The sequence below is a fragment of the Tursiops truncatus genome, chromosome 3, assembly GCF_011762595.2.
Source record: "Tursiops truncatus isolate mTurTru1 chromosome 3, mTurTru1.mat.Y, whole genome shotgun sequence".
Lineage (NCBI taxonomy): Eukaryota > Metazoa > Chordata > Mammalia > Artiodactyla > Delphinidae > Tursiops > Tursiops truncatus.
In genome coordinates this window covers 123,304,731-123,330,702 of record NC_047036.1, presented here as the reverse complement: position 1 = coordinate 123,330,702, position 25,972 = coordinate 123,304,731, and the positions used below count along the sequence as shown (strand labels likewise).

At 39.9% G+C, this 25,972-nt stretch overlaps 1 protein-coding gene across 1 annotated transcript in view; it reads right to left on the bottom strand.

Annotated features, from left to right (window-relative positions):
• STK32A (serine/threonine kinase 32A) overlaps positions 1-25,972 on the bottom strand; it is a 120,155-nt gene continuing 94,183 nt past the window's right edge. The window contains exons 8-13 of the mRNA XM_019924654.3: positions 18,061-18,158; positions 12,716-12,832; positions 10,130-10,255; positions 8,517-8,645; positions 2,299-2,363; positions 1-1,902 (exon numbers count right to left, since the gene is read on the bottom strand). Coding sequence (XP_019780213.1) covers positions 1,812-1,902; positions 2,299-2,363; positions 8,517-8,645; positions 10,130-10,255; positions 12,716-12,832; positions 18,061-18,158 — 626 coding nt within the window. The 3' untranslated portion in view covers positions 1-1,811. The remainder of the gene's footprint in view (positions 1,903-2,298; positions 2,364-8,516; positions 8,646-10,129; positions 10,256-12,715; positions 12,833-18,060; positions 18,159-25,972) is intronic.

The window sequence follows — 25,972 nt, the reverse complement described above, 5'->3', positions numbered from 1 at the left end:
AACACAAGAGCTGGCTTTTAATTCTTAACAAAAATATGGTTACTCTTCAAGTAGAGAGACACTATTTCACAGCTTTTCAAGGCCAGAAATGTGGGGCCTATTAGCTCAGTGGGGAGAAAACCATCAGTGCTGAATTAAAGTTCAGCACTGGCTTCCTGCCCATGTCTAGTTGCCCCAGTGCGACCTCCCTTCTGGAGAAGTCCTATGTAGCTTGCGGCCGTCTCTGTTACTTCTGCCCATTTCCACCTGTCTGGTCTCCCCTGTTGCCAGCTTACTGCCACCCTGCTGAGGCCCGTAGTCTCCCTAAGTAAGGACAAGGTTTAGGTGATCTGAGTGGCCAACAGTTAAAGCAATCCCCCACCAACCCTGTTTATTCTTGAGTCTACCCAGCAGCATCTGTGAGTTGCCAAAAATAGTTCTTCTGCAAAGATCTTCTGTGTATCAGGGGAGTAGAGTTACATCCCAACTTAGGTGAATTAAACTTTGTGTTTGGCAAATAAATAAATACAATATAAAGAAAAAGTGAAATATCAATACTATTTTAAATAGGGGATTCTGCCCGCCATTCTTGCAGTAAGCACAAGTAAGTATTGCTGTTCCCTTAGTCAGTCTTAGACCTCTCAGATGTGTGGGCATCCCACGGTTCTAAGTGCGTGATTCTAGTTTATAAAGGCATGCATAATCTGTTCAACACTTTAGTGCATCTTTTATTAGCCAAAAGTGAGACCAAAAAAAAAAAAAAAGAACCAAAAAAGATGACTCGTTTCATTAGTGAAGGGTCTCATGATATTGGGCTTCTCTAAGAAAAGATACTCACCATATGTTGTGTATACTAAAGGAATTTTTCAAGGGTAAATTTTACTATCTTCCAAATTCACCTCACAATCTGACAGACTGTAACTCCCATATAAGATACAACTTCAGGTACTACAAGGTGGAGGTGCTTTCAATGTGACAATGTTCTTTTCTGATGCTCTCCGGACACAGGTCTCTGGTAGTCTTAAGAGGACAATTAGCTCTCAAGGAACATGCTTCTAGAAGAAGGCCAGTGGTGTGCTAACATTTCACAACTGGCTTCCTGGGGCCGGGTGGGTGGTGGGGGCCGGAAAGGGTGGAAAGCCCTGACTTGTAGCATCTGCCAATTTCCATGATATAAATACTTCCACCATCACCAATTTCAACTCTCAACTTCACATCACTGTACGGGGTGCTGGGACAGATGCGCATAGTGGCTCTTACAATTGATACAAGCTGGTACGGTGTTCTGACTTAAGCACACCACTGGAAGGCCCTCATCAATCTGTGTTACTTATAATCTGGTCCCACTCATTTCTTCCTGAATGAATTCCTTACTCCTATTCAGTCGGATTTGGGGATTCTGACCAATTGATGAAGTTTTCTAACTCTGAAGAGATTCGCTCCATCACCCAGCAATGTCCATTTGTCACAGTGTAATTAGGAGTGGAAAAAATAAATCTGCGTCCAAATATTCCTTTTAAAATAAAAATAGAGGCTGTTTAGAATAACAGAATGGAGAACGGTGGCAGTAAAAAGGCAGCATAGGGCTCATCTAGTATTACGTTCTCGTTTTTAGATGAAAAAACTGAAGCAGAGAAAGGGGGTAAGTAACTTGCTCAAGGTCGCGTGGTGGTGAATCTAGTTCCCGGGAGCCTGGGGACTCTTCCCTGGGTCATGCTGCCTCCCTCCAAAGGTATTCAGTCATATTTTCTAAGGTGTGTGAGGTGTGGAGAGGTGAGAATTTCTGTCAGCTCTTCCTGACGTGGAAATGTCCGAAGAAGATGTTGAGGACTTCACGTGTTATTCCGGCCATCCTTTTCTTGTGGGTCTTTGGTTTGTTCCAAGGCTTGATTGGCTTGTCTTTTATTAAAGTCCTTTTTGACTCTTAAAAGGAAAAAAATAAAGTGGGTTTATTCATTGAAGTGAAAAAGAAAAGATTTAAGCTTTTGAAATGATAGCATTAAGCCCAACAATTTATAAAGAGGCGTGAGCCAGGGTAACTCTTACAAACATCATTGATTTTAAGTGTTGAAGTCCCTGTTCTTCTGCCCTTCCCATCAACAGAAACCTGATACTAAGCTAATTTACCTATTACAATTTTTGAAATCTCTTACAAGAAAAAAAAGTTTCTGTATTTTCCAGATTTTCTATCATGGATATGCATTATTTTTGTAATCAGAAAGGAAAAAATGTTTAAAACTATATTAAGTCTTTGCAAGTTGAATCTGGCTGAAACACTCCATCATTCGCTGAGCTGCTGTTCTTCCAGGGGTTACTTACTTCTCTCGGTTGAAAATGATGAACTCCTTTTGGACAGATTCAAGGTGCTCCTGAAGGAGGCACATCTTCCGGGTGAATGTTGGAAAAAAAATAGAGGTATAGTTAGCAGACCAATGAAGATCCTCAAGTAGCCAGTAACCTACTGAGTGTCTGTTAACTGAGTGGCCCAAATCGAGGAGGACCAATGTGTCCTCAAAATAGATGCTATCTGAGAGTTTGTAGCAGGAGTGAGACCACAATGAGATTAATAGAGGAGCATATAGGAAAGAAACAGGGAAAAATACATCAACTCTCTGCTCCCCACGATGAGGCAGCAAAGAAGACCTGGGTTATGGTTTACGAGCTGGATGTCTTTCAGCCATTTAGCCCAAGAAGCCACGGCTTCAAGGCAGATGGGCACAAGGGTTTATTAAGCTGGTCACCTATTTGCTTCTCATCTCCTGGCCCTCATCTAAAAGGTTTGGAGGTTCTGAAACCAAGTCCCCCTAAAACTGAGTTCCCCTGCCAAGTTTATGATTAATCTCTCTGTCCAAAACTTTATTCCCTTTTCTGTCCTGCCCCTGTCCCCCTCAGGATTCAAAGAGAAGGGGAGACCGAAACTGAGCAGGACCCTGTGGGGCCTTCCCAGGTACAAAAGTCCCTCTGTGCCCCCGTTTTTCTTTGTAGAGAAAAAAGGCTTTAGTCTCCTAGGCCTTTCCCAAGTTCCAAAGAGCACTGAAGCAGTTAATTATTAGGACAATAGAATCACAGGACTCCCATTTCCTCCTGAAGGGAACTGGATAACAATCTGATGCTTATCTTTGAGTTGTTCTGTAGAAACTCGGACCCCCCAGCCAAGTGGGGGATGGTGACTAAATGCTGACCAGAGCACGTAGACCCCAGGCTGGTTGGAACCAGAGGGTTGAGATTCCCAAAACGTCACCCCGTTCCCTCGCCACCAACCGATCAGAAGAAGGTCCATGAGCTGAACACGCATCCTAGGACCCTCTCTCCTAACACTGTCTTTAAAAAACCCTTGTCTGAAAGCCATCGGGGAGTTTGGGTCTTTTGAGCCCATCCCCTCCTCCCCTTTCACCTTGCTTGACCCCTGCAATAAACCTTTCTCTGCTCTAAACTGAAACATTTCGGTTTGTTTGACCTCACTGTGTGTCAGGCACACAAACTTGGGTTCAACAACAGCTCTGCTTGGATTTAACGAGTAGCCTGGAAACATGTCTTCACGCTGAATTCGGATTGACTGTTCCCCTCAGCTGCACTGGGGCTGATTATACTTCAGTTGTGGTGAGCAGCCTTCTTCAGTTGTGACTTTCTCACAGATTTGCAAAGCATTTGCTTTGCTGCTTCACTGTCTGGCTGTCAGTATCTCTAGATGACGTTTCCAACATAATCAGAAAATGTAACCTCAGAGAAATGACCATCATCAGGCCCAGTATAGTATCAGCCCCAGATCAAACGTTTTAAAAGTCTGTAACAAAATACTTCCAAATGACTTCTGATGACAAATATTCTTCTTGAAGGAAAAAATATCATTCATTCATTTTGTTTTTAAATCTAGGAATTAGAAAATACTAAGTCTTCAAGTACCAGAGAGTTGTTTTTTTTTTTTTTTTTTTTTTTACCTTTCCTGAACAAATAATTAAGTGTTGGGAGAGTAAACTATAAAAAGGAGAGGACATTTTCAGAAAAGGGGTGGGGGGAAGCAAAACAAAGGAGAGAAAAGAGATTCTGCTACACCTCACTCTTATCCTCAAGTTGGGGTACCTGTAACCCTGGGGGTTTCCAGTATCAGTAATAGGGGACATGAAGCTATGGGATAAACATGATCTGATAGAGCTCCTGGGGGCAGCAGATTTACCCCAAGATTGTAGAACAAATATTTTTAACATTTAAGTATTACATAAAAATATATAAATATATAAAATATTACATAATGTCTTAACACATTTATATAATACTTTATAGAAACATGTTTATGTTTTATATGTTTGTATTTTATACATATACATGTTTCTATATTTATGTACATATTTATGTATTTATATATTATAGACATAAAAATATATGTATAATATAAACATAAATACATAAACATACAAAATGTTATATAAAGTTTAACATGAAGATATTTAAAATATTAACATTTTAAAATATTTTAACATTAAAAATCAAGATTATAGTCACTAAAATGCAGAAATTCACTCAAGTTCTTTTCTCTGTCATATAACTCTGTTTTATTTAAACAAAGATGTAAAGTGCACACTCAGATGAGTTTGTGATACGGCACTGCAGACCCTATGAGTCCCACCCTGGCCCTAAGGGCTCATGTGCCACATGTTCTTTTTCCTCTGCTTTAGTTGGAAAAGTTTAACAAGTGCAGCTACATGGACAAGTCAACAGCAGTAGTCAGAGTATGAGGGAGAGGAGTGGGGAGCAAACAGAATGGAGGAACGAATGAGTCTTATGTGGTTGAAAAGAGAACTACTGATTAAAAAAATGTTAGAATGTGCTTCTCAGGGATGACAGAGCAAACAGAGATTAGACTGGTGTAAGTAGAGATGGCATCAGAAATATCTGAAGGGTTTAGAGCAGGTGGAAATCTCAGGAGGCAGAAAAAGAGGACTTAGGTCATTTGCTTCCATAGCAGGCAGACTGGGTGTGTGTCAGTCTTTTTGGTTCTCTACTTTAAAGGGGCTGATGAGCAGAGAGGGTCAGTGGAGAACATCCTGGATGCAAAGAAACAACAGAGGCATCTACTGTGAGCATGAACCAGAGTCATGGAAAAGAACGGAGTTAGAAGTCAGGAAGTCGAGTGGAAAAGTAAAACATAAAAAATGGCTAACTTTTTTTTTTTTTTGGGTTAGCTCTTTAATTTTTTTTTGTTTCTGTTTTTAAATTTTTATTTTATACTGGACTATAGTTGATTTACAACGTTACTAACGTTGTGTTAGTTTCGGGTGTAAAGCAAAGTGATTCAGTTATACATGTAGCTATTCTTTTTCAAATTTCTTTTCCCATTTAGGTTATTACAGAATATTGAGCAGAGTTCCCTGTGTTATACAGTAGGTCCTTATTAGTTATCTATTTTAGATATAGTAGTGTGTATATGTCAATCCCAAACTCCCAATCCATTCCTCCCCCACTCCGTCTCCCCCTTAGCAGCCACAGGTCTGTTCTCTGTGAGTCTGTTTCTGTTTTGTAGATAAGTTCATTTGTGTCATATTTTAGATTCCACATATAAGTGATATTCTGTGATGTGTATCTTTCTTTCTGGCTTACTTTACTTAGTATGATAATCTCTAGGTCCATCCATGTTGCTGCAAATGGCATTATTTCATTCTTTTTTATGGCTGAGTAATATTCCATTGTGTATATGTACCACATCTTCTTTAACAAAGGCTAGCATTTTGGCAGACATGTACTAATTGACTCAGAACAGTCTATGAAGTAGGTAGCAATACTAACTCCATTTTATAAATGAGGAAACAGAGACACAGGGGGGAAAGGAAAACTTTAGTGCTTTTACTTTATTTAATCACAGCCTGCATTCTACAGCTGTAGATGGTAACAGTCACTGCATACCTGAATCACCTGAAGAACTTAAAAAATCCTGATGCCCAGGCCACACCCCCAGATTCAGCTGAATGAATAAACAAGCCTGATGATGATGTAAGGAGCTGCTAAGATTGACTCTTCACATTTTAAAATCCTTGAATAGAGATAAAGTGCTACTTTGAGATGCACCATCTTTCTGATTCTTCTTTGAGGGAAGGCTACTCTTTGTTTTGAAACAAAATCCTTTTTATTTTTAAATGGAGGCTATAAGATTAGGAGAAACTAGAGCAAAATGATGGCAGAGGCAGCTCCAGACCCCCAACCCTCAACAGAGACATCAGAAAAACAAACAGAAACTGTTAGGGCCAACACTGTCAGAACTCTGGAAAGCAAGCAAAGGTTTATAGCAACCAGACAAACACTGAATCAGGAAAAAAGCAACTTAAAAATGGTCCTGGTGTTTAAGGAAATCTCTATCAAAATATTATCTGAACACAAGCTAACATAACAAGAGACAGCAGTGGTGATGCATGACAAGGAATAGCCTTTTTGCAGAATAGTTTGTAAAAGTCACTCAAAAATGCAAGTACAGCCTTCAACAATCAAAAAACAGCAAACCCTAGAGAAGAAAGGGGAGAATCTGATTTCTGGACTTACTGGATTGTAATAGTCAACTAGCAAGTTTTCAACAAAAATACCACAAGGTGTACAAAGAAACAAGAAAGTATGGCCCATTCAAAGAAACCAAATAAACTGACATAAATCATCCCTGAGGAAGCCCAGACATTGGACTTACTAGACAGCGACCCTAAAACAACTATTTTAGGTATGCTGAAATAGTCAAAGGAAACCATGGAAGGAAACCATATGTTAGGCCACAAAACAGGTCTCAATGGATTTAAAAAGATTAAAATCATACAAAATATTTTCTCTGACCACAATGAATGAAGCTAGAAATCAAAAACAGAAGAAAAACTGGAAAATTCACAAACGTGGAAATTAAACAACATATTCTTAAGCAAGCGATGTGTCAAAAAATAAATCACAAGAAGAATTAGGAAATATTTTGAAGTGAATGAAAACAAAAATACAACATGCGAGATGCAGAGAAAGGCAGTGCTCAGAGGGAACTTTATAGCTGTAGATATCTACATTAAGAAAGCAGAAATATCTTAAGGTCAAGAATGGCATAGTACAAGGGTTGGGGTGGGGGAAGTAGACAGATCATATAGAGCATGGAAGTCATGGCAAAAGTTACTCACAGATTGCTGTCATCTCTAAAACTTTAGAAAACTTGTAATTAAGATGATGTCCTGTACTTGGCTACATTTGGGGGTCTGTTAACAGAGGAGCCTGCATAGGCAAGCTTTCTAGGTGCGAAGGAAGGAGCTGGCCTGGAGAAGCTGGTTGGTTATGATATGAAGAAGAACAGATCATTAGGAGGAAGATGGGTGAAGTAAAAAGCAAGAAGCAAGATGGGTTTGTGGCATAGCTAAGCATTCCTTGGAGGGCCCTAGAAAACACTTAAGGATGGGAATCTGGTAAGAGGCCAGTTCTGTGGACAAACAGGATGTGGACTTCGGTTAACTGACCGTTAAAGGGTATACTAGCCCCTGAGGACTAGAGAAATTAGGGACATTGAGGATACTTATTTGTTTGAAGAGCTATTTTCACCACAAGACTATGCAATCTTTGAGAACAGAGATGTCAGTGAATGCAGGAATAATATCTCATCTATATCTCTCTCCAGTGTTGAGCACAGAATGTGGCAGATAATAGGGATTCAATAAAAATAGCCTAAACAATTGGATGGGGGGAGGGATGGAGGGGGGGAGGGATGGAGGGGTGGAGAGATGGAGGAATGGAGGGATGGAGAGATGCAGGGATGGAAGAATGGAGGGATGGAGAGATGCAGGGATGGAAGAATGCACGACCATTAGTTGAGTGGGTAGGGTGACGGGTGGATGAATGGATGGCCATTAGAGGCAAAATGAATGTTTGTTACTTTACCATCATTATAATATGCAGAACCACATGTATAAAATCCTACTGAGTCCCTGCAGGTTACCCTATTGAAATCTGACCTCGAACTCTGACAGAGGATAATGCAGTTAGTTACAAAATTAATTTGACTCAGCCTGAATTCCAGCAATAGTGCTCACCCGTATAAGAGTTCTACCTTTTCTGTGAATAGATACTCCTTACTTCTGCTAGCCCTGATATCACAAGATTCTGCGTCCGGCAAAGAACAGACACCCCCGTCTAGGGTCTGCTGCTCCCAGTGAGTCCTTGGAGTGTGGCCCAAAACAGCCACCATGTGTGTACTTTAGAACCAGACCATTTCCATCATTTTAGGGATGGTCACCTGACCTAGGCTTGGCCAATTCGATTTTCTCCCAGGAGATTGCAAAGTTTGAATTGAGAGCTGGGAGAGGGCAGTAAGGGAATCAAGTTAATGGCAGAAACCTAGGGGGGAGGAAGTCCACCTGTGAAATGTTGCTGCTGGGACCCCCCAGAGCTGCCCTTTCAGAAGCTGGGGTGTTCAGCTCCACCTCACATTCATGAAGCAGCCAGTTCTCGTGGGATGGCCGCCCACCAGAAGCTCTCCCACGAATTGCAGCTGCCACGAAGATTCCCACGACCCTGGGTCTGAGGGGACTGCTTACCTGGGAGGAATCACATTTCCTCATTTCCTTCTCCTTCTTGGCCAGGCGCTTCTTTTTCTTGTGAAGAGGCTTGGACTCCAGAATCATTTCTTCGAGCTCAAAGGTGGGGTCGCAATTCAGCCTGCCTTTCTGCAAGGAAGACAGGTTGACTCATTCCTTAGATACCTGTATCTTTCTAAAACTAGACCCAACCGGATAAGGAGAATAACACTCCCTCCTGCAGGAGCAGTCCAAGAATAACCAGCTCGGAGTCCCACTTGAAGTTTGAAATAATTTATTGCCAACCTTGCTTTTCATGTTCTTTGATTTTGTATATTTTTCTAAACTCCCAAGGAGCCTTCCATGAGTTAGAAAGGAAATCCTATTATAATTATTTTTCTAAAGTTTGCCTTTGGGGCTGTTTCTTGAAGTGGGGTCAAGGGTAGATCAGAATCACCTGAGTTGATTCCCAGTTTCCCCAACCAGACCTGGAGAATTAATGTTTCTGAACACGAGGGCCAGGAAATTGCATGTTTAACGAGCTGCCCAGATGATTCAGATTCACAAGTAAGTCAGAGAAGTGTAGGTAGAAGGTCTCTCGAGGCAGCGCTCATTGCAGGGTGAGTGGCAGAGCAGAAACGACGGGAAAGGTGCCTAGATCTCCACGGCGTCACGCATCACCCACGGTGCAAGCGGCCCCTGCTGGACCCTGGAGGGTGGCCAGGTAGGACCCCACCCCCCTGCTGCTCCATGAGCTTGTTATTCTGCCAATCTGCCGACAACTGAATGTGTAAAATCAGGCTGAGGGGAGAGAGGGGAGTCAGAGCGCTCACTTGGTCCCTTGGCCGGAGCTTCTGGGTCTGGCTTTTACCAGCCAACTGCGGGAGGCCACAGATGCCTTGGCCGGGTATAGACGGTGGGAATTATTTCGCTTTGGCTATTAGTCATTGTGAATATTGGTCCAGCATAGAACTACCAGAGGAAGAGGGGTGCATGGTAAAGATAAATACCCCACCCCATCCCCAGCAGCTGGCAGTCCTTTGACTCAGAACTCCTTGGATACAAATTTCTATATCTTTGGAATCAGAGAAAACTTTTTTTTAAATTGGCAGATTCCCAGAAATGACTGTTTGTAGGATTAGGACTTCTTTCCATTAAAAGTAAGCCACAGGGGCTTCCCTGGTGGCGCAGTGGTTGAGAGTCCGCCTGCCGATGCAGGGGACACGGGTTCGTGCCTTGGTCTGGGAGGATCCCACATGCCGCGGAGCGGCTGGGCCCGTGAGCCATGGCCGCTGAGCCTGCGCGTCCGGAGTCTGTGCCCCGCAACGGGAGAGGCCACAACAGTGAGAGGCCCACGTACCGCAAAAAAGGAAAAAGAAAAAAAAAAGTAAGCCACAAAACATGGTTAGGAGCTGGAACTCCCAACATAGATCTAGATTAGAATCCCAACCCAGCTGTGTGACTTTGGTGGCCCATCTACCCTGTGTGTGCCTCAGTTTTCTCACCTGTAAAATAGAAATCTGGGCTGTCTTACAACATTGGCGCGTTATCTAATGAGACCATGTGCATATCTGGCACACAGAGTTAATGTGCATTGAATGAGAGTTACTATGGGTTTGTTAAGATTGACTCACGTTAGGAATAAATCCTGGAATGAGCCTCTTCTGCAAAACTGCGTCCCAGTTCATATCATTCATATATGGGAAGCTTTGAACATCAGACAAATGGGAAAATCGTTGGTCTGGATTCGGTTCCAGTAGCTGCCAATGGAATACAAACACCAAGATCATGAGGAAGGTCAAAACTTGGAGTGCAAAAAAGCATACAGATTCCCTATGAATATTTCCAAGTATAGGATTGAAGGAAACAAGTAGTGTTCTCCTTTCTTAGCCCCATAAACAAGTAATATAGATGAGTGGTCAGAATGAATTGTAAGTTGGTTTTTGTAAGTTGCAATGTGGTGAGTGAAAATAGCTTGTCCTACTGAGTCAAACTTATGTGTGATTACTGATTCCCCAACTTAGTAATGATGGGCAAGTTTGTTCTCTAAACCTCAGTTTACCCATCTGTAAAAAAGGGATAATAAGCTATTTCATAAGGTTTAGCTATGATTAAATCAAGCCATGTATATAAAGTGACCAAGAGAAGGTCTGTTCTTCTTACGTGGAAAATGTACATTGGTTTTAACAAATGAAATTTATTTCACACTAGAAAATTTAGCAGTTTTTACCACTAATCAAAATATACTGGGGTGACACAGATAAGATGTAACTAAGGTTGCTGTGATAGTTCTGGGTTTTATGAACTGGGATTAAAGAATTTTTCCCCTTTAACCACTCCAGAGCCAACATCACTTCAGTCCTGTGGCTCAAATGGAAAATAGCAGTTCCACTTGACAATGGGCCTGGAGCTGACAGCCATGGGTCATCAGTGTGCACTTTTGGGAGAATAGCGCTGTCTTGGAACTAAGGAAAATTTGCTTATGGAAAATGACCCCCGCCCCCATTCTTTATCTTTGACATCACCAACGGCAATATCCCTATTCCAAAACAGAACACTGGACCCATAGACAAGAGACATAGGTTTTGAATTCTTAGCCCCCAAATTCTTAGCCCCCAAATTCTTAGCCCCCATAGACAAGAGACATAGGTTTTGAATTCTTAGCCCCCAAATTCTTAGCTCTTTTCCTTGACCAGTTACAACCTGGGCAATTTTCTCTCTTCAGAAAAAAGCCAAGCTCATCCTCTTAGGCTCCTCATTCTTTCTTTCACGTAATTATTCACTACACGTGACTGAGCTCTCACTACAGCTGTCCTTAATCTTTCTGGTGAACACAGGCACCTTGAAAAGCTGAGGAAAACTGTGGACCTCATTAATTTAAATACCAAAGTCTACCACCTGTCATACTCTGTGTTAAGTGCTGAGGACACCATGAACAAGTCAGACGTGGTCCTTCCCTCATGCAGCTTAAAGAACAATGGTCATTAACCCAAGAGTCACACACGTGCAATGTATAATTTAAAAGTGTGAAAAATATGATGAAGGAAAGTTCCTGCCGTGTGATCTGAAAACAGAGGGAGGCTCCCAGAGGAAGTGATACGTGAGCTGAGATCTAAAGCTGTGTTTCTCAAACTATGCAGAAGGGCCAGTTATTTCTCTTTGTTTGTTTGGTTTAATTTCCAACCCACTGAAGTCAATGTGTTACTGTGCATGGCTGGTGTAGAACACCACACTGTGTGCAACTTGTGATTTGAGTTCAACATCACTGCATAGGCTTGGACCCTATTCGGTGAGATGAGTCCATTGACCATGTGCTTTGAGGTATCAGAGGTATCAAGTTGCTATAAAAGTTTTAAAATACTTCTCTCAATTTCTGTACATGTTATGGACCTGTTGGAAGTAATTCGTGGACTTGAACCAGTCAGTGAATCGCATTAGTAGTACTGACCTAAAGGAGGGAGCTGGAAGAGCTGGGGATGGGAGCGATGTTCTAGGCAGTGAGACTAGCATGTGCAAAGGCCCTGTGGTTAGAGAATGATATATGAGGGTGAGGAGGGGGAGGGCAAAGAGGAGAGAAAAGCAGCTCAAAGCAGTTTGTAGTCAAAAGGGGGACAACAGTCCAAAATAAGACTTGAGGGGTAGTTAGAACCTTTATACCATATAAATAATTTTGATCTTTATTCTAAGAACAATGGGAAGGCAGTAAACTTTGCATTGAACAGATCCCTATGGGGCACAGCAGAGAAGAGAATGGAGTGTATAAAAGTGTACAGGGGCAAACCAGTGAAAAGGCAAGACTTGATGGCAGTAGGACTAGGAAGATAGATGGAGAGAAGTGACAGATCCAGAAGACATTTAAAAGGTCAGATATGAACATGGTGATGAACTGGGTATGCGGATGATGAATGATTTCTGGTTCTGGCTTATATTAGTGGGTGGGTGGAGATGCCAGAGCAGGAACGCTGGAGAAAGTCCAGGAAATAATGAGTTCAAGAATTCCATTTGGCCCATGGAGTTTGAGATGTCTTTGGGACATTTAAGAGGACGTGTGTGTCACCTTATTAATGAAGCCATGTATTTGAAAGCTCTTAGCTGCAAAACCCACTCTGGAAATGTATTTATCGTGACTGCCTCCAATATTGTAACTTAACTTTTAACTTCAAACCAGAGCATGTGCTTCATTTTATCACTTCCTTTTGTCATGCATTTGTCCTTCTTACCTTTTTAAGAAGTGACACCATTTCCTGTGACCAGGCAGAAGGGTAAGTCACAAGCGCCGTCTCAAACATGTGTGCAATTTCCTTGCTGGAAGTACTGGAGCGAATGTGATACGGTCTCTTAAGGGAGAGAAGTAAGAGTCTTCATTTTTAAAGGGTAAAAGAAAAAATGTTCCTTTGCAAATGCTTCCAAGCTAAATTTTCAACTAGTAAAATCTAAATAGCATTTTCTAATCCCCCTCCAGCCAATTGTTGTGTTGCCACATGCATATGTGGTCCACGGTTACCAGATTTCCTACTTTTAAAAAAGCGTACCAGAAATCTATACATCCTTGTGAAATCTTGGAATTTTTAAAAGTTGGTAACCCTCTGGGTCAAAGGAAACATTTCTGTGGGCTAAATCCACGCCTGAGATGTCAGTTTGGAACCGTTTTGTAAGGTTAACTAATGTAAGTATTTACCTAAAACACTGGACAAGCGCTCAGTAAATGGAAATTTTAAAAATTGTTATTTAAGTGTTGATTATAAAGAGATTCAGAGTTTTGCCATACACACACCTCTTTTTACTTCTTCGAATCATAATGACTAAGCTCAGGTTAGAAGGTTACCCAGAAGACTTCAACCCCAGTCCCAAATGCTATGAGCTGCTAGTACTACGGAGTGGGGTGGAGAATTTTGTGATGAGGCAAAAGTATTTTTACCTCTGAGAGAATCAGATTCTTCTATAGTCCTAACTTGGGGGAAAAAGAAATTAAACAAAACGGTGGCTTTGTTATAATTTTCACAGATATCCACTAGAGGGCAGCCTTTACCTACATTGATTTCTCTGTTTCATACAGGATTCACCCTGGGATTGTCTCTCTTTGTGTGAAGTGAGCTACTTAAAGCTGGAGATTTTACCATATTCACATTTTTGCCCATGGGCCTAGCACCTAGTGAGTGCTCATTACATGTTTGTTGAATGAACACAATTTTCATATTAGATTAACCGACAATAGGACAGTGAATATGGATATGTATTTATCAAGTGCCTGACTCTTTCGAGATAATAAATGACCGTGGACCGATTTCTCCCAACTAAATTGGGAGAAATGGAGGAGTTTAATTTTTTCCTTGTTGTAAATCATTATTAAAAGGTAACATAATGTAATTAAGTGTTGGAGCTCTGAAGGCAAAAGGATTTGAGTGCTAAACTGGGTCAGTCAATTTGAGTTTCAATTCCTTCATCTGTAAGATGAAGTTACTTCTGTAAAATGAACCACCTTAGGGGAGTGTTGGGAAAATTAAATGATATAGTACATGTAAAGTTCTCAATAGAGTGGCTAATATATATTAGACATAATACAGGAGAGAGATGATTATTGACATAAAGGTAAAAAGGATGGTGGCTATAAATGTAAATAATGAACAGCAAGATGAGTTATCAACAAAGGTGATGTGAAGGAAGGCTTAAGTCTATGCATGGCATGTCAACCGCAGTTACCCAGGGAACCAGGAAGTGCTAGGGGTTGACTCCCTAAAAGGGAGATTGACCAAACTTTATTTTTTTAATGCAAGGTTTAAAAACCCCTGCCGCATATTTTCTTCCCTCAAGACTGAATAAAGGACCATAGTTAATTCATTTGTCTGAGTAATGATACAGTGGCAATAACCCTTGTAACTCAATATCAGAAAAAGAGTGCCGGGTACCTTATCAGCGTCATCAATGTTTATTGACTGTTTGCAAGCCAAGGGCACTGTGGGTCACTACATGTGATTTACTGCATGTTTACCATTAAGAGCTGGGGCAGGTTGGTACACCAAGTTTCCCGGGTTATATGTATGTGCACATATATTTTTTCTTTTTTTCTAATTTTCTTTAATTCATTGATGTCTCGAAACCTGCTTTTGAGACATCTAAAAACACAAAATGCTTTGATAAACTAATAAAGGAACTAACAAATGCCACAAGCGAATGGCTTAAGTATGTTGTGGTTTTTTTCATTTACTTTAGGCCATATGACTGAATATAATATACATATATTTAAATCCTCATGCTCTGTCGACTTGTTCAAAATAGTCAAATTACCTTTGTCTTATACAGTAATGTATGTTTCTAGTTCCAAACTTGAAAATCCACATTAAGCCATCAACAGCCAGAGCTTTATATTTATTCATTTACCAAATATTGATTGAACGCCTACCATGTCCTGCACCTCTGCTGGGCCCTGGGGATACAATGAAGACAGGACAGATGGGATTTCTACAGTGATAGAGCCTACAGTCTACTCAGCAAAACCATAAATAATAAGAGAGACTGTACACACACACACACACACACACACATCAATGGAATACATGCTATAAAGAAAAATTACAGTGTGCACTGACAGGATATAGCAGACAGTTTTAGGGCAGCATATAAATTAAGAATGAGAATATAAAAAATAACCAAGGTGGAAAAGGTAAAACGTTAGATGGGACAAAGAGAGGTGTTGTGATTATAGTCTTATTTCAGGAGTACAAAAGCAAAAGAGCTGCAGCCAAGGATGTACAATTAGTGCAGAACGACGTACTTCCCTATCATAAGCTAATACTATGGACAATACAAAATTAGAGAAGACGTGGACCTTGCCTTTACAATGGCAGTGCAAGCGGGGACACAGAGAGGTGACAAAGCAGCTTAAGGGCTATGGGACCATGGTCAGGACAAGATCAGACACCACAGGGAAGTTTCAGGCACATTTCCCTTTGAAGCATATATTTTTCTGTCAATCACAATTTGTAAATGTGGAGGAAATGATCGTTTAGCACCCTTCCTCTGTGGTTTAGTTGTGTTGCCAGTTGTAATTAAATGTTGGTATTTCATTTCTTCAGATTAGCTATATTTTGAAACATAATTACATGCAGGCTCCTTGGTGATTCTTTGTGAGAATGTGTCAGAATCGTTTTGTAGTGACTTGTTCCTCTGTACTTTCAACAAGCATTTGTTATGTACCTGTTGAAAGCTAAATATTGTGGATAATACTAAACTGTATAAAACACTGGCTCCACCTTTAATAAATTTACAGTCTGATGATATAGAAGAGATTAAAACCATAAAAATAGGTATATCTGGGGCTTCCCTGGTGGCGCAGTGGTTGGGAGTCCGCCTGCCGATGCAGGGGACACGGGTTCGTGCCCCGGTCCGGGAGGATCCCACATGCCGTGGAGCGGCTGGGCCCGTGAGCCATGGGGGCTGAGCCTGTGCGTCCGGAGCCTGTGCTCCACAACGGGAGAGGCCACAGCAGTGAGAGGCCCGCGTACCGCAAAAAAAAAAAAAAAAAAAAAAGATATATCTGGAAAAATTTACAAGGGTGATACATTTGCGAAATAGATTTAATCCTAAAATGTAAAATAGATTTACGTGTTCTGATGTAGAAAGTTCTACATTTTATTTTAAGTGGAAAAAAAAGTCTCAACAGGTTAAAGCATAATTCTCTTTTTACTGAAACAACAGTAACTATGTATATGCGCATGTATGTGAAAACGTTATCCTTATAAAATCAGAAAAGGTTTGGAAGTAAATACAAGCTGTTAATTCTAGAAGATGAGATTGGAAGGTCAAATGAGTTTTTAATTTCTTAATTGAGAATTTTCTAAGTCTGTCCTTTCTTAGAAATGATCAATATACATGAGATATAAGGATTCTGTTCTACAATTAAGACACATCCTTAACTTTACTCAAATTTAATTTAGCAATTTCCAAACTTATTCAAAGAGTGATTTTTTAAAAAAAAAAAGACCAGGGCTTATCTTAGGAAATACCTTTATAGGCAAAGGAACAAGAGGAAAAGAGCTCCAAGGGATGCCTCGAGACAGGAGGGAGTCCAAAGAGGCTGAAGTGAGTTTGTGAAGAGTCAGGGTCATTCAAATTGAAGCAAAATCTGAAAAGTTAACATGATTCTAACGGGCAAAGAATGCCAAGCTAAGGTGTCTGAAGAGTGTCGGGGAGAAGAGGGGTGGGTAAGGCAGGTGAAGGGGGTGTGTGTGTGTGTGTGTGAATATACGAGGCATTAGGGAGTAACAGCATTTTTTTTAACATGAAGTTATATCTGTGCTTTACAAAAAAGAATCTGCATTCCCATGTTCATTGCAGCATTATTCACAATAGCCAAGGCACAGAAACAGCATAAATATCCATCAACAGATGAACGAATAAAGACGTGTGTGTACATGATATACATATATATATTTATACACCCACATATATACATATAATATATACTTATATATGGTATTATATATTTACACATCATATCATTATATATGGATAAATGAATAATGGAATATTATACATATATAATACATATACAATATATATGAATGGAATATTATTCAGCCATAAAAAGGAAATCCTGCCTTTGCAGCAACATGGACAGACCTTGAGTCCAATACACAAACTGAAACAAGTCAGACAGAGAAGCCAAATAACTGCATCGTATCACTTACACGTGGAATCTTAAAAAAAAAAAAAATTCAAACACATAGAAACAGAGAGTAGAATAGTTGCCAGAGGTTGAGGGTGGGGAAAATAGGGAGAGGTTGGTAAAGGGGTACACACTTTCAGTTGTGAGCCGAATGAGATCTGAGGATGTAAGTGTAACATAGTCACTATAGCTGATAACCCCGAATTTATATACATAGATATGAATTCAGCAACCTCACAGTAACTACGCTTCACCTTTTCTAAGCAGAAAATGAAAAGAAAAATGAATCTGACAGTGTTAATACATTGTCAGTTACATCAAATCACAGGGAACTACCACGAGGTACAATAATATGGGAGGGAGAAAAAAATCTTTTCTTAGCAAAATTCTTCCTAGGCATTTTCTTAGTTTAAGAAATGTTTCTTCTAAAAGGAAACTACTCTAATTTGCCACTGAACCCAGAACTCAAGAGGCAAATGAAAGACAGGAATCCAACAAGACAGGGCATGAATTGTGTTGTATTAATAATTCACACTGAATCAGAGCCCTGGACTCTGACTGCAAAATTATTTTCTTTAAACAAACAAATATATTTATATAAGATACGGAGTGACATATATTGATTTTCCCTCTCTGGGAGTTAATAATATCCCTATAATTCATTTAATTTTATCTGCATAATTTAATGTCAACTCACATGCTTGGCCCCATATGTAGGAGAGTGAATTAATTATGGGCGGAAGTCCCAAGGGTTGTTACCAGCATCACATGGCATGGTTACTTTCATCTCTGAAACAAACTACTTGACTTTTGGCAAAAAAAAAAAAAAAATCAATCCTTTCACTGTAAAAATGAAACTTGCTGGAAGAGTAACTAAAGAGAAATGTAATTCTACTGTACCCGGCCTCTCAACAGCTCATATGCTGTCACTCCCAGTGACCACCAGTCAACAGCAAAGGAATAACCTGCTTCTCTTCTGGAGTTGAACATCTCAGGTGCTGAAAAACACAGAAGAGTTAGGTCAGTTTTACTCCCTGAGACATTAACAAATCTATCTTCCCAACATGTTCCTCCAAAGGCGAATTACCAGGGAAAAGTGTACCAACACTTTTATGTGCGTTTATCGTCCATTGCTAGATTGCTCACTGCAGGCAAAAGTTTCTAATTTTCTAGTCTTTCTCATTCGTCACCAACACACACAGGCATACACAGGCCTTAATGGACAAATTCTTCTCTGACTTAGAACATGCACCTATGAAAACTTGGATCCCATCAGGCCTCAAATGTGTGGCTGACTCTGAAAGCAGGAAGGCTGAGAAGAGGTTATATTCATTGTCTTGATTTGGAAGGGTTGTGATCAGGACGTAAATTTGTATTACTGCTGCAAACATTGTTCAGAATTTAGCTGCAACTACATGGGATTGACTCTCCATCTCAGCGTCATCTGGAAGAGGCAAAGGCAGCATTTGCAGCCTGTACTGGGGCTGAGGGAGAGGAGAAAGGGTGGGGCACTCTGAGAGAGACACGGTTTTCCATCACTTGTGGGGCACTGACCCTTTGTCCCATAGTTCTGTGAATTGGCTCCAGTGGAAGGCAGAACCTCAGTCAATCTTACCCCAGTGGAGACCCCTAGTTATGTGTTCTCTAACACACTGAGAACCTTCTACCTTCTACACACCCTTCCAAGAATGTACCTAACTCCTGAGGGATGGAGTGGGGAAAATGAAGTACAAAGCAAGGGCAGGTCTCTTCTCTGTTTGCTTATCCAGTACCGAATCTGGCATCTAGTGTCACTCAACAGAAACTGGTTAAAAGAAGGAACAATACTGAACCAATCAATCAAGCCCTGGTTGCAAACATTAGCTGGAACCAGGCTGTCTGTGTTCACCAACTGCCTTCACCACTTATCGTGACCTTAAACGAGTCAGTGGGCTGAGCTTGAGAATCTTCATCAGCAAAATCAGAACAATGAGAAGGCAGTTCCTACAGAGGTGAGAAGCTAAATGAGATAATAATGCATGCCAAAATCTCAGCACAGTGTCTGGCACCTGGAAAGGACTCAAAAAACTAGGCACTCTTCTAGAGAGGCAAACATCCATAATAATGGGAATTTTACCTAGCCAAAAGTTGCACACTTGACCCAAGCCTCTGGTTGTAAGGTGCTGGCTCTGGACAAAGGAAATTGGTGTGATGTGGGACCTCCATACAGGTTTGCCCTGCCTGGTGCACTCACTTTCAAGGAAAATCCTGTGGGCAACATCCAATTAGAGAGGTAGAATGTTGACATCCCAACGTCCGGGGTTGACCCAGACTATAAAAGCCCGCCGTAGCGGAACTAAGGAAGCTTCATTCCCTGGTGGGTTCACCTTTCATGCGTCACTGCATTCTTTCTGCAAGTCACAGCTCCCCGTGCAATTTGGGAGATAATGGTCCTGAACCCACGGTGCTCCCACAGACTGGATGGAGTGGGCTATACTTCTGCTTTCCCTTATCAGTATCTCACAGCAAGTCATCTGTAGATGACGTAGTCCCTCCAGGTGACAGATATCTCAGAGAAGCTGCAGAGAACTTTGAGGGATAAACAGACAACTGTGCTAAGAAATTATCCACCAGCATAAACATCACTCTATGAAAGTTGTGTATTCTGTTGTCTTGGACCACCCTTGGAGTTTATATGAGTAGAATCCTCTTCTACTTACTGTTTTCCGGCATGAAGATACTTGAATATGCATTCATTCATTCAACAAATATTCATGGTATGCTAGGCATTAAGGAATTTTGGAAGAACACTAAGAAAAAACATGATGGCAACATACAGAAGCATAACAGATGGGTAATTCTTTGAGCCCTCAAAGAGCTGAAAAGTCAGGGCAGGGAGATGCTGAGGGCTTCCATCAACCCTACAGGAGGACTCCTTGCTCCTGAGATGGTACAAATAGAGGTGGAGAGGGACTAAGTTTCCTTCAAAAAAGATGTTGAGTATTTCGTTTAGTTCTTAAACTATTTCCATACTTCCATTCAGAAAAGTAAATATAACATAAAAGAAAAATTAACAAGCATTTATAAGTAAATGGCCACGTAACCTTACACAGGGCACAATGTAGAATCTTGACTCCACCACTGGGTCCTGTCCTGTTTACAACCATAGAAGTAACCACTATCCTGAATTTCTGTCGGTAATTTTCTTCTTGCCTTTCTACATAGATTTACTACCTGCGTTTGCATTTCTAAGCAACACCTTAGTTTTGCCTATTTTAGTAATACATATGTTATATGTATGTTGTGTATGTATATATGTGTATATGACATTATGTATATATAACAGATGTGTGTATAACATATGTATATGTATTTGTGCATATATATATATAACATGGGTGTGTGTGTGTGTGTGTTAAATCTTACTGCTCGTTTTCTTCGGTGACTTGCTTTTCTTGTTCAACATTATGTGTATAAAATTTATCCAACTTGCTGCACGTAGTTTGTTCACATTCAAAGCCATACGAATACACTGTCATTTACCTCCTTTCCTACTTTTAATAGCCATTTGGACTGTTTTCAATTTGGAGTATTTTGAATAATGCTCTCATGAACATTCCTGCACATGTAAGACTCCTCTAAGTCCACACGTCTTTAGGTTACATTTCTGGGAGGGGAAATTCTGGGATGGGCTGTGCATCTTCACCCATGCTAGATAATGCCAAACTATTTACCACAGTGGTTGTACCAATTAACGCTCTGACTAGCAACGCATGAGACTTTGCTCAACCTCCTTATCCACTCTCGACATTAACTAACTTTGTGACTTTTCCAATCTAGTGGGTATGTAATGGTCTTCCATTGTGGTTTAAATTGGCATTCCCCTGAGTACTAATAAGCTTGCCCATGCTTTAATACACTTATTAGCTATTTGGATTTCCATTATTTGGCTTTCAGATTTTAAAGCAACTGGACAGTAGATTCTGCTCAGGACATAAAGAAAGGGGACAAAAACTGATATATAAATATAGTACAACAGAAATAATTCATGGAATTTACAAAAATGATTCTAAATTTCCTCTATAAAATATGTGAACAATAAAGGTTTTCTGAAAAAGGATAAAGGGACTTGCATTCCATGTGTTAAACCACATTGTAAAGCTACCATAATTGATTTGAAAGCCACAGAATACAGATGCTAGTATACAAAAATACTTAGTTTATGAAGAACATGTTTCAAATCAGCATGTATGGGATCTTATTTGATACATGGTCTCAAAACAATTATTTAAGAATATAACAAAAATGAAGTCACATCCTTACTGTGTATCTTACCACATATATAGCTGGATTAAGAAAAATAAAACTATAACAAAAATAAGAATATAGGTAACCATGTCTAAAATCTAGAGGTAAGGAGATCTTGCCAAGAATATCATAAAAGGTAGAAGCTATAAAGTAAAAAGACTAATGGTTTAAGATCTGGAAGCAACCTAAGTGTCCATCAACAGATGAATGGATAAAACAGATGTGGTAGATATATACCATGGAATACTACTCTGCCATAAAAAAGAATGAAATTTTGCCATTTGCAACAACATGGATGAACTTGGAGGGTATTATGCTAGGTGAAATAAGTCAGAGAAAGACAAATGCTGTATAATATCACTTATATATGGAATCTAAAAAATACAACATCAAAAAGAGTCATGTACCAAAATGTTCATTGCAGCTCTATTTACAATAGCCAGGACATGGAAGCAACCTAAGTGTCCATCAACAGATGAATGGATAAAGAAGATGTGGCACATATATACAATGGAATATTACTCAGCCATAAAAAGAAATGAAATTGTAGTGAGGTGGATGGACCTAGAGTGTGTCAGACAGAGCGAAGTAAGTCAGAAAGAGAAAAACAAATACCATATGCTAACCCATATATATGGAATCTTAAAAAAAAAAAAAGGTCATGAAGAACCTAGGGGCAAGATGGGAATAAAGACACAGACCTACTAGAGAATGGACTTGAGGACACAGGGAGGGGGAAGGGTAAGCTGTGACAAAGCGAGAGAGAGGCATGGACATATATACACTACCAAACGTAAAATAGATAGCTAGTGGGAAGCAGCCGCATAGCACAGGGAGATCAGCTCGGTGCTTTGTGACCACGTAGAGGGGTGGGATAGGGAGGGTGGGAGGGAGGGAGATGCAAGAGGGAAGAGATATGGGGACATATATATATGTATAACTGATTCATTTTGTTATAAAGCAGAAACTAACACACCATTGTAAAGCAATTATACTCCAATAAAGATGTTAAAAAGATTTTTAAAAATAAAAATTAAAAATACAACAAATGAGTGAATGTAACGAAAAAGAAGCAGATTCACAGTTATAGAGAACAAACTAGTGGTTACCAGTGGGGGGAGGGAAGAGAGGAGGGGCAATATGGGGGGAGGGGCAATATAAGGGTAGGGGATTAAAACGTACAAACTACTGTTAGGTATAAAATAAGCTACAAGTACATACTGTGCAATACAGGGAATATAGCCAATATTTTATAATAACTATAAATGGAGTATAACCTTTAAAAATAAAAAAAAATAGACTACAAAAGAATATGACTAAGGGTTTGATGTTAGGAACATAGTTTTCATGTCAATAATGCTATAAGAACAGCAACTAAAATGTAGGAAATTATATTTATAACACATGATACATTAGAATTTAATATCCTTTATATATAAAGGTCAAGAATTCTTTACATAATAAGAAATAGACAAAAATGTGTTAACACTCTAATAGAAAATGGGCAAAGAACATGAACAGGCAACTTACAAAAGAATTAAAAGCAATTTTAATGTCATAATGAGGTACCGTTTTCACTTATCTTTTTTGCGAAGATTAAGATATTGACAGCGCAGCCCTGGTGAGGATGCAAGGAAGTGAATATCCTCAGATGCTTCCAGAGCAAATGAGTAGAAATCAACGCAAACTTTCAGGAGGGAAATGCATTAACGTATATACCCTTTGACCAGAAATTCCTTGAATGGGGATTTATCACGGGAAATAAGTTGTTGCACATATTTCTGCTAACAGGATTTTTATCACAAATTTAGTTATATTTCAAAATGAGAAATAACCTAAAATTCAACAATAAAGAATTGGTTCAATAGATTTTGATGCAGCCCTCTAATTCTGTAGCATGTGAACATTAAAAACGATAGTTATATATGTGGGCCTGGACAAATAAGTAGTGTCAGTTGTGCAGAGCCGGGCTCTGAAGTCAGAGAGTAGTGGTTTCCGTTCTGGCTGAGACACACTTATTGCCAGGAGGCGGAGAGATAGCACAGCAGCGTGTGGAGGGTTAGACACTGGCATCCCTCACTGAATTGCTTTTAGTTTAAATGATGTCACACGTGCACTTAGGCCAGTGCTTGGCAAATAGGAAGAGCTCAGTAAATGTCAGCCATTACCCCTCCTGCTCTGTTGTCATCACCATCAGCATTCCAGACTTGAGATGTTTCGATTTGGATTTAACTTTGTGCTCTGCCAGTTGCTTGCTGTGTGATTATACATGTCGCTTTCTCTGTAGGCCTGATTATTTTTAATCTATGAAAACATATTTCGTTGAGTTGCTTTGAAAATTTAATGATATAATGTTAAAAACTTAGCAAAATGCTTGGGACATAATAGATTCTCACTATATGATGCCTATTATTACATTTTAAAGTGAAAATTTAGGTTGCCAAACTCCAGTATGATCCAACTTAAAAAAATGTGTTTGTGTGTATACAGAATAAAGGTCTGGAAGGAAACCCTAAATATCTACAAGTAGAGAGATGAATTTCCCCATTGCTTAATCAGCATTTTCCATAGTATATCTGTTTGTTTGGTTTGGTTAATTTGGAGAAGAGGAATGTTTTAATTGGTTAAGCTCTAAGCGATCTGAATGATATTTACACAGACCACGGATGGGGAGAAGGAGGGATTGGAGTTGATTGGAAAGAGCATGGAGGTAGAAGATGAGGAATTCAAAAAAGTAAAACTTCCTTGTTGGGTGCAGGTGCTTAAGAACTGACAGACAAGGGGTGGGATAGGGAGGGTGGGAGGTAGACGCAAGAGGGAGGAGTTATGGGTATATATGTATATGTATAGCTGATTCACTTTGTTATAAAGCAGAGACTAACACACCATTGTAAAGCAATTATACGCCAATAGAGATGTTAAAAAAAAAAAAAAAGAACTGACAGACAGCTCATCTTCTTATTGCCAGAGTCGAGGAACTGCTGTATAATATGCTAAGCATCTTACATTAGAAAATGTTGTATATTCCTATAATCTTCATTCAGTATTTCATCCTAGTTTTCTTTCTTTTTAGAATTTTTTTTCTTTCTGGTTAATTGCTAATTACATTCTGCAGGAATGCTATAAAATGAGTGCTGGTGAATGTCTGTTAGGTAGATTTTACCAAATTATTGGGAACATATATATATATATTTTTTTGCAATACGCGGGCCTCTCACTGTTGTGGCCTCTCCCGTTGCGGAGCACAGGCTCCGGACGCGCAGGCTCAGCGGCCATGGCTCACGGGCCCAGCCGCTCCGCGGCATGTGGGATCTTCCCAGACCGGGGCACGAACCCGTGTCCTCTGCAGCGGCAGGCAGACTTTCAACCACTGCACCACCAGGGAAGCCCGGGAACATAATTTTTAAAAAGAGAAAGCAGACTTCCGCCTGTGATACCTCTTAGGAAGATTCCCATCCAAAAATCAAAGGCAAGAATAACTTCTGGATGAAAATATAAGCGTTGACAGTCAGATATTCATTTTTTTAAATAAAACTAGAAACATTTCTAAGAGTATGGCCTACCTAATTTGGCTTACATCTATTTAAGAATCATAAATACATAAACTTTTAAATTTCTATCTCTCTCTTTTAGGGAGAAGCTTGGTTTTCTAAAGTCAGAACGAGCTTGCTCTAAATCTAGGCTTTTTCAATTATTAGCCATGTGATCTTGAGCAAATTATTTAGCTTCTTATTTTCCTCATTGTAAAATGGTGATAATTACAGTTTGCCTCACAGGGTTGTTGAGAAAAACTTAATCAGTCAATGAATGCAAAACATTTAACACATTGTCTGGTCCCTAGAATGCTTTCAATAAATATTAGTAACTGTTAATTATAAGGGTGAGGGTGGAGAGGTGCGGAGAAACTTGACAGGATTCCAATCTCCTAGCTCTATGTCGTGAAAAGACTGGAAATGCCAACCTTTAGGAGAATCAAATTATACGGATATTGTATTTAAAATCACTGGGGAGAGAAAACAAAGTTGGGCTTCCTTTACTCCTCTCACCATGGAAACCAGGCTTAGAAAACCCAGATGCACATTTTCTGATTTGGCTCCAACCAAGTAGCCCTTAATATGGAAACCCAGGAAACCTAGGGAATAAACTCATCGGACCAGCAGTCTCAGAGATCCCTTTTTATCATTTGAGTACCATGGGTTTCAGGCAAGAAAATAGGCTGAATTATACGTGTCCATTATTTTAGAAGGACAAAGGAGGCTTCTTCCCCCCACTGATAATTGGAAGCCAGGAACTTGCAGTTGTTCAAATACCATATAAAATCAGGCTCATTTTTCCCCACAGATGATTTCTTTCTCTTGGAAAGTGAGGTGGCCCTGCACAGTTCTCTTTTCCTCTCTCTCTTTAATTCTCTCTTCAGTTCCATGAGGAAGAGAATGAAATATTGAAAGAAAGTGGCATTGCTCTTGCCTTTAATTTCAAGTTCCAATATTTCACCTGTGACTTATTCATGGGCTTGTTGTGATAA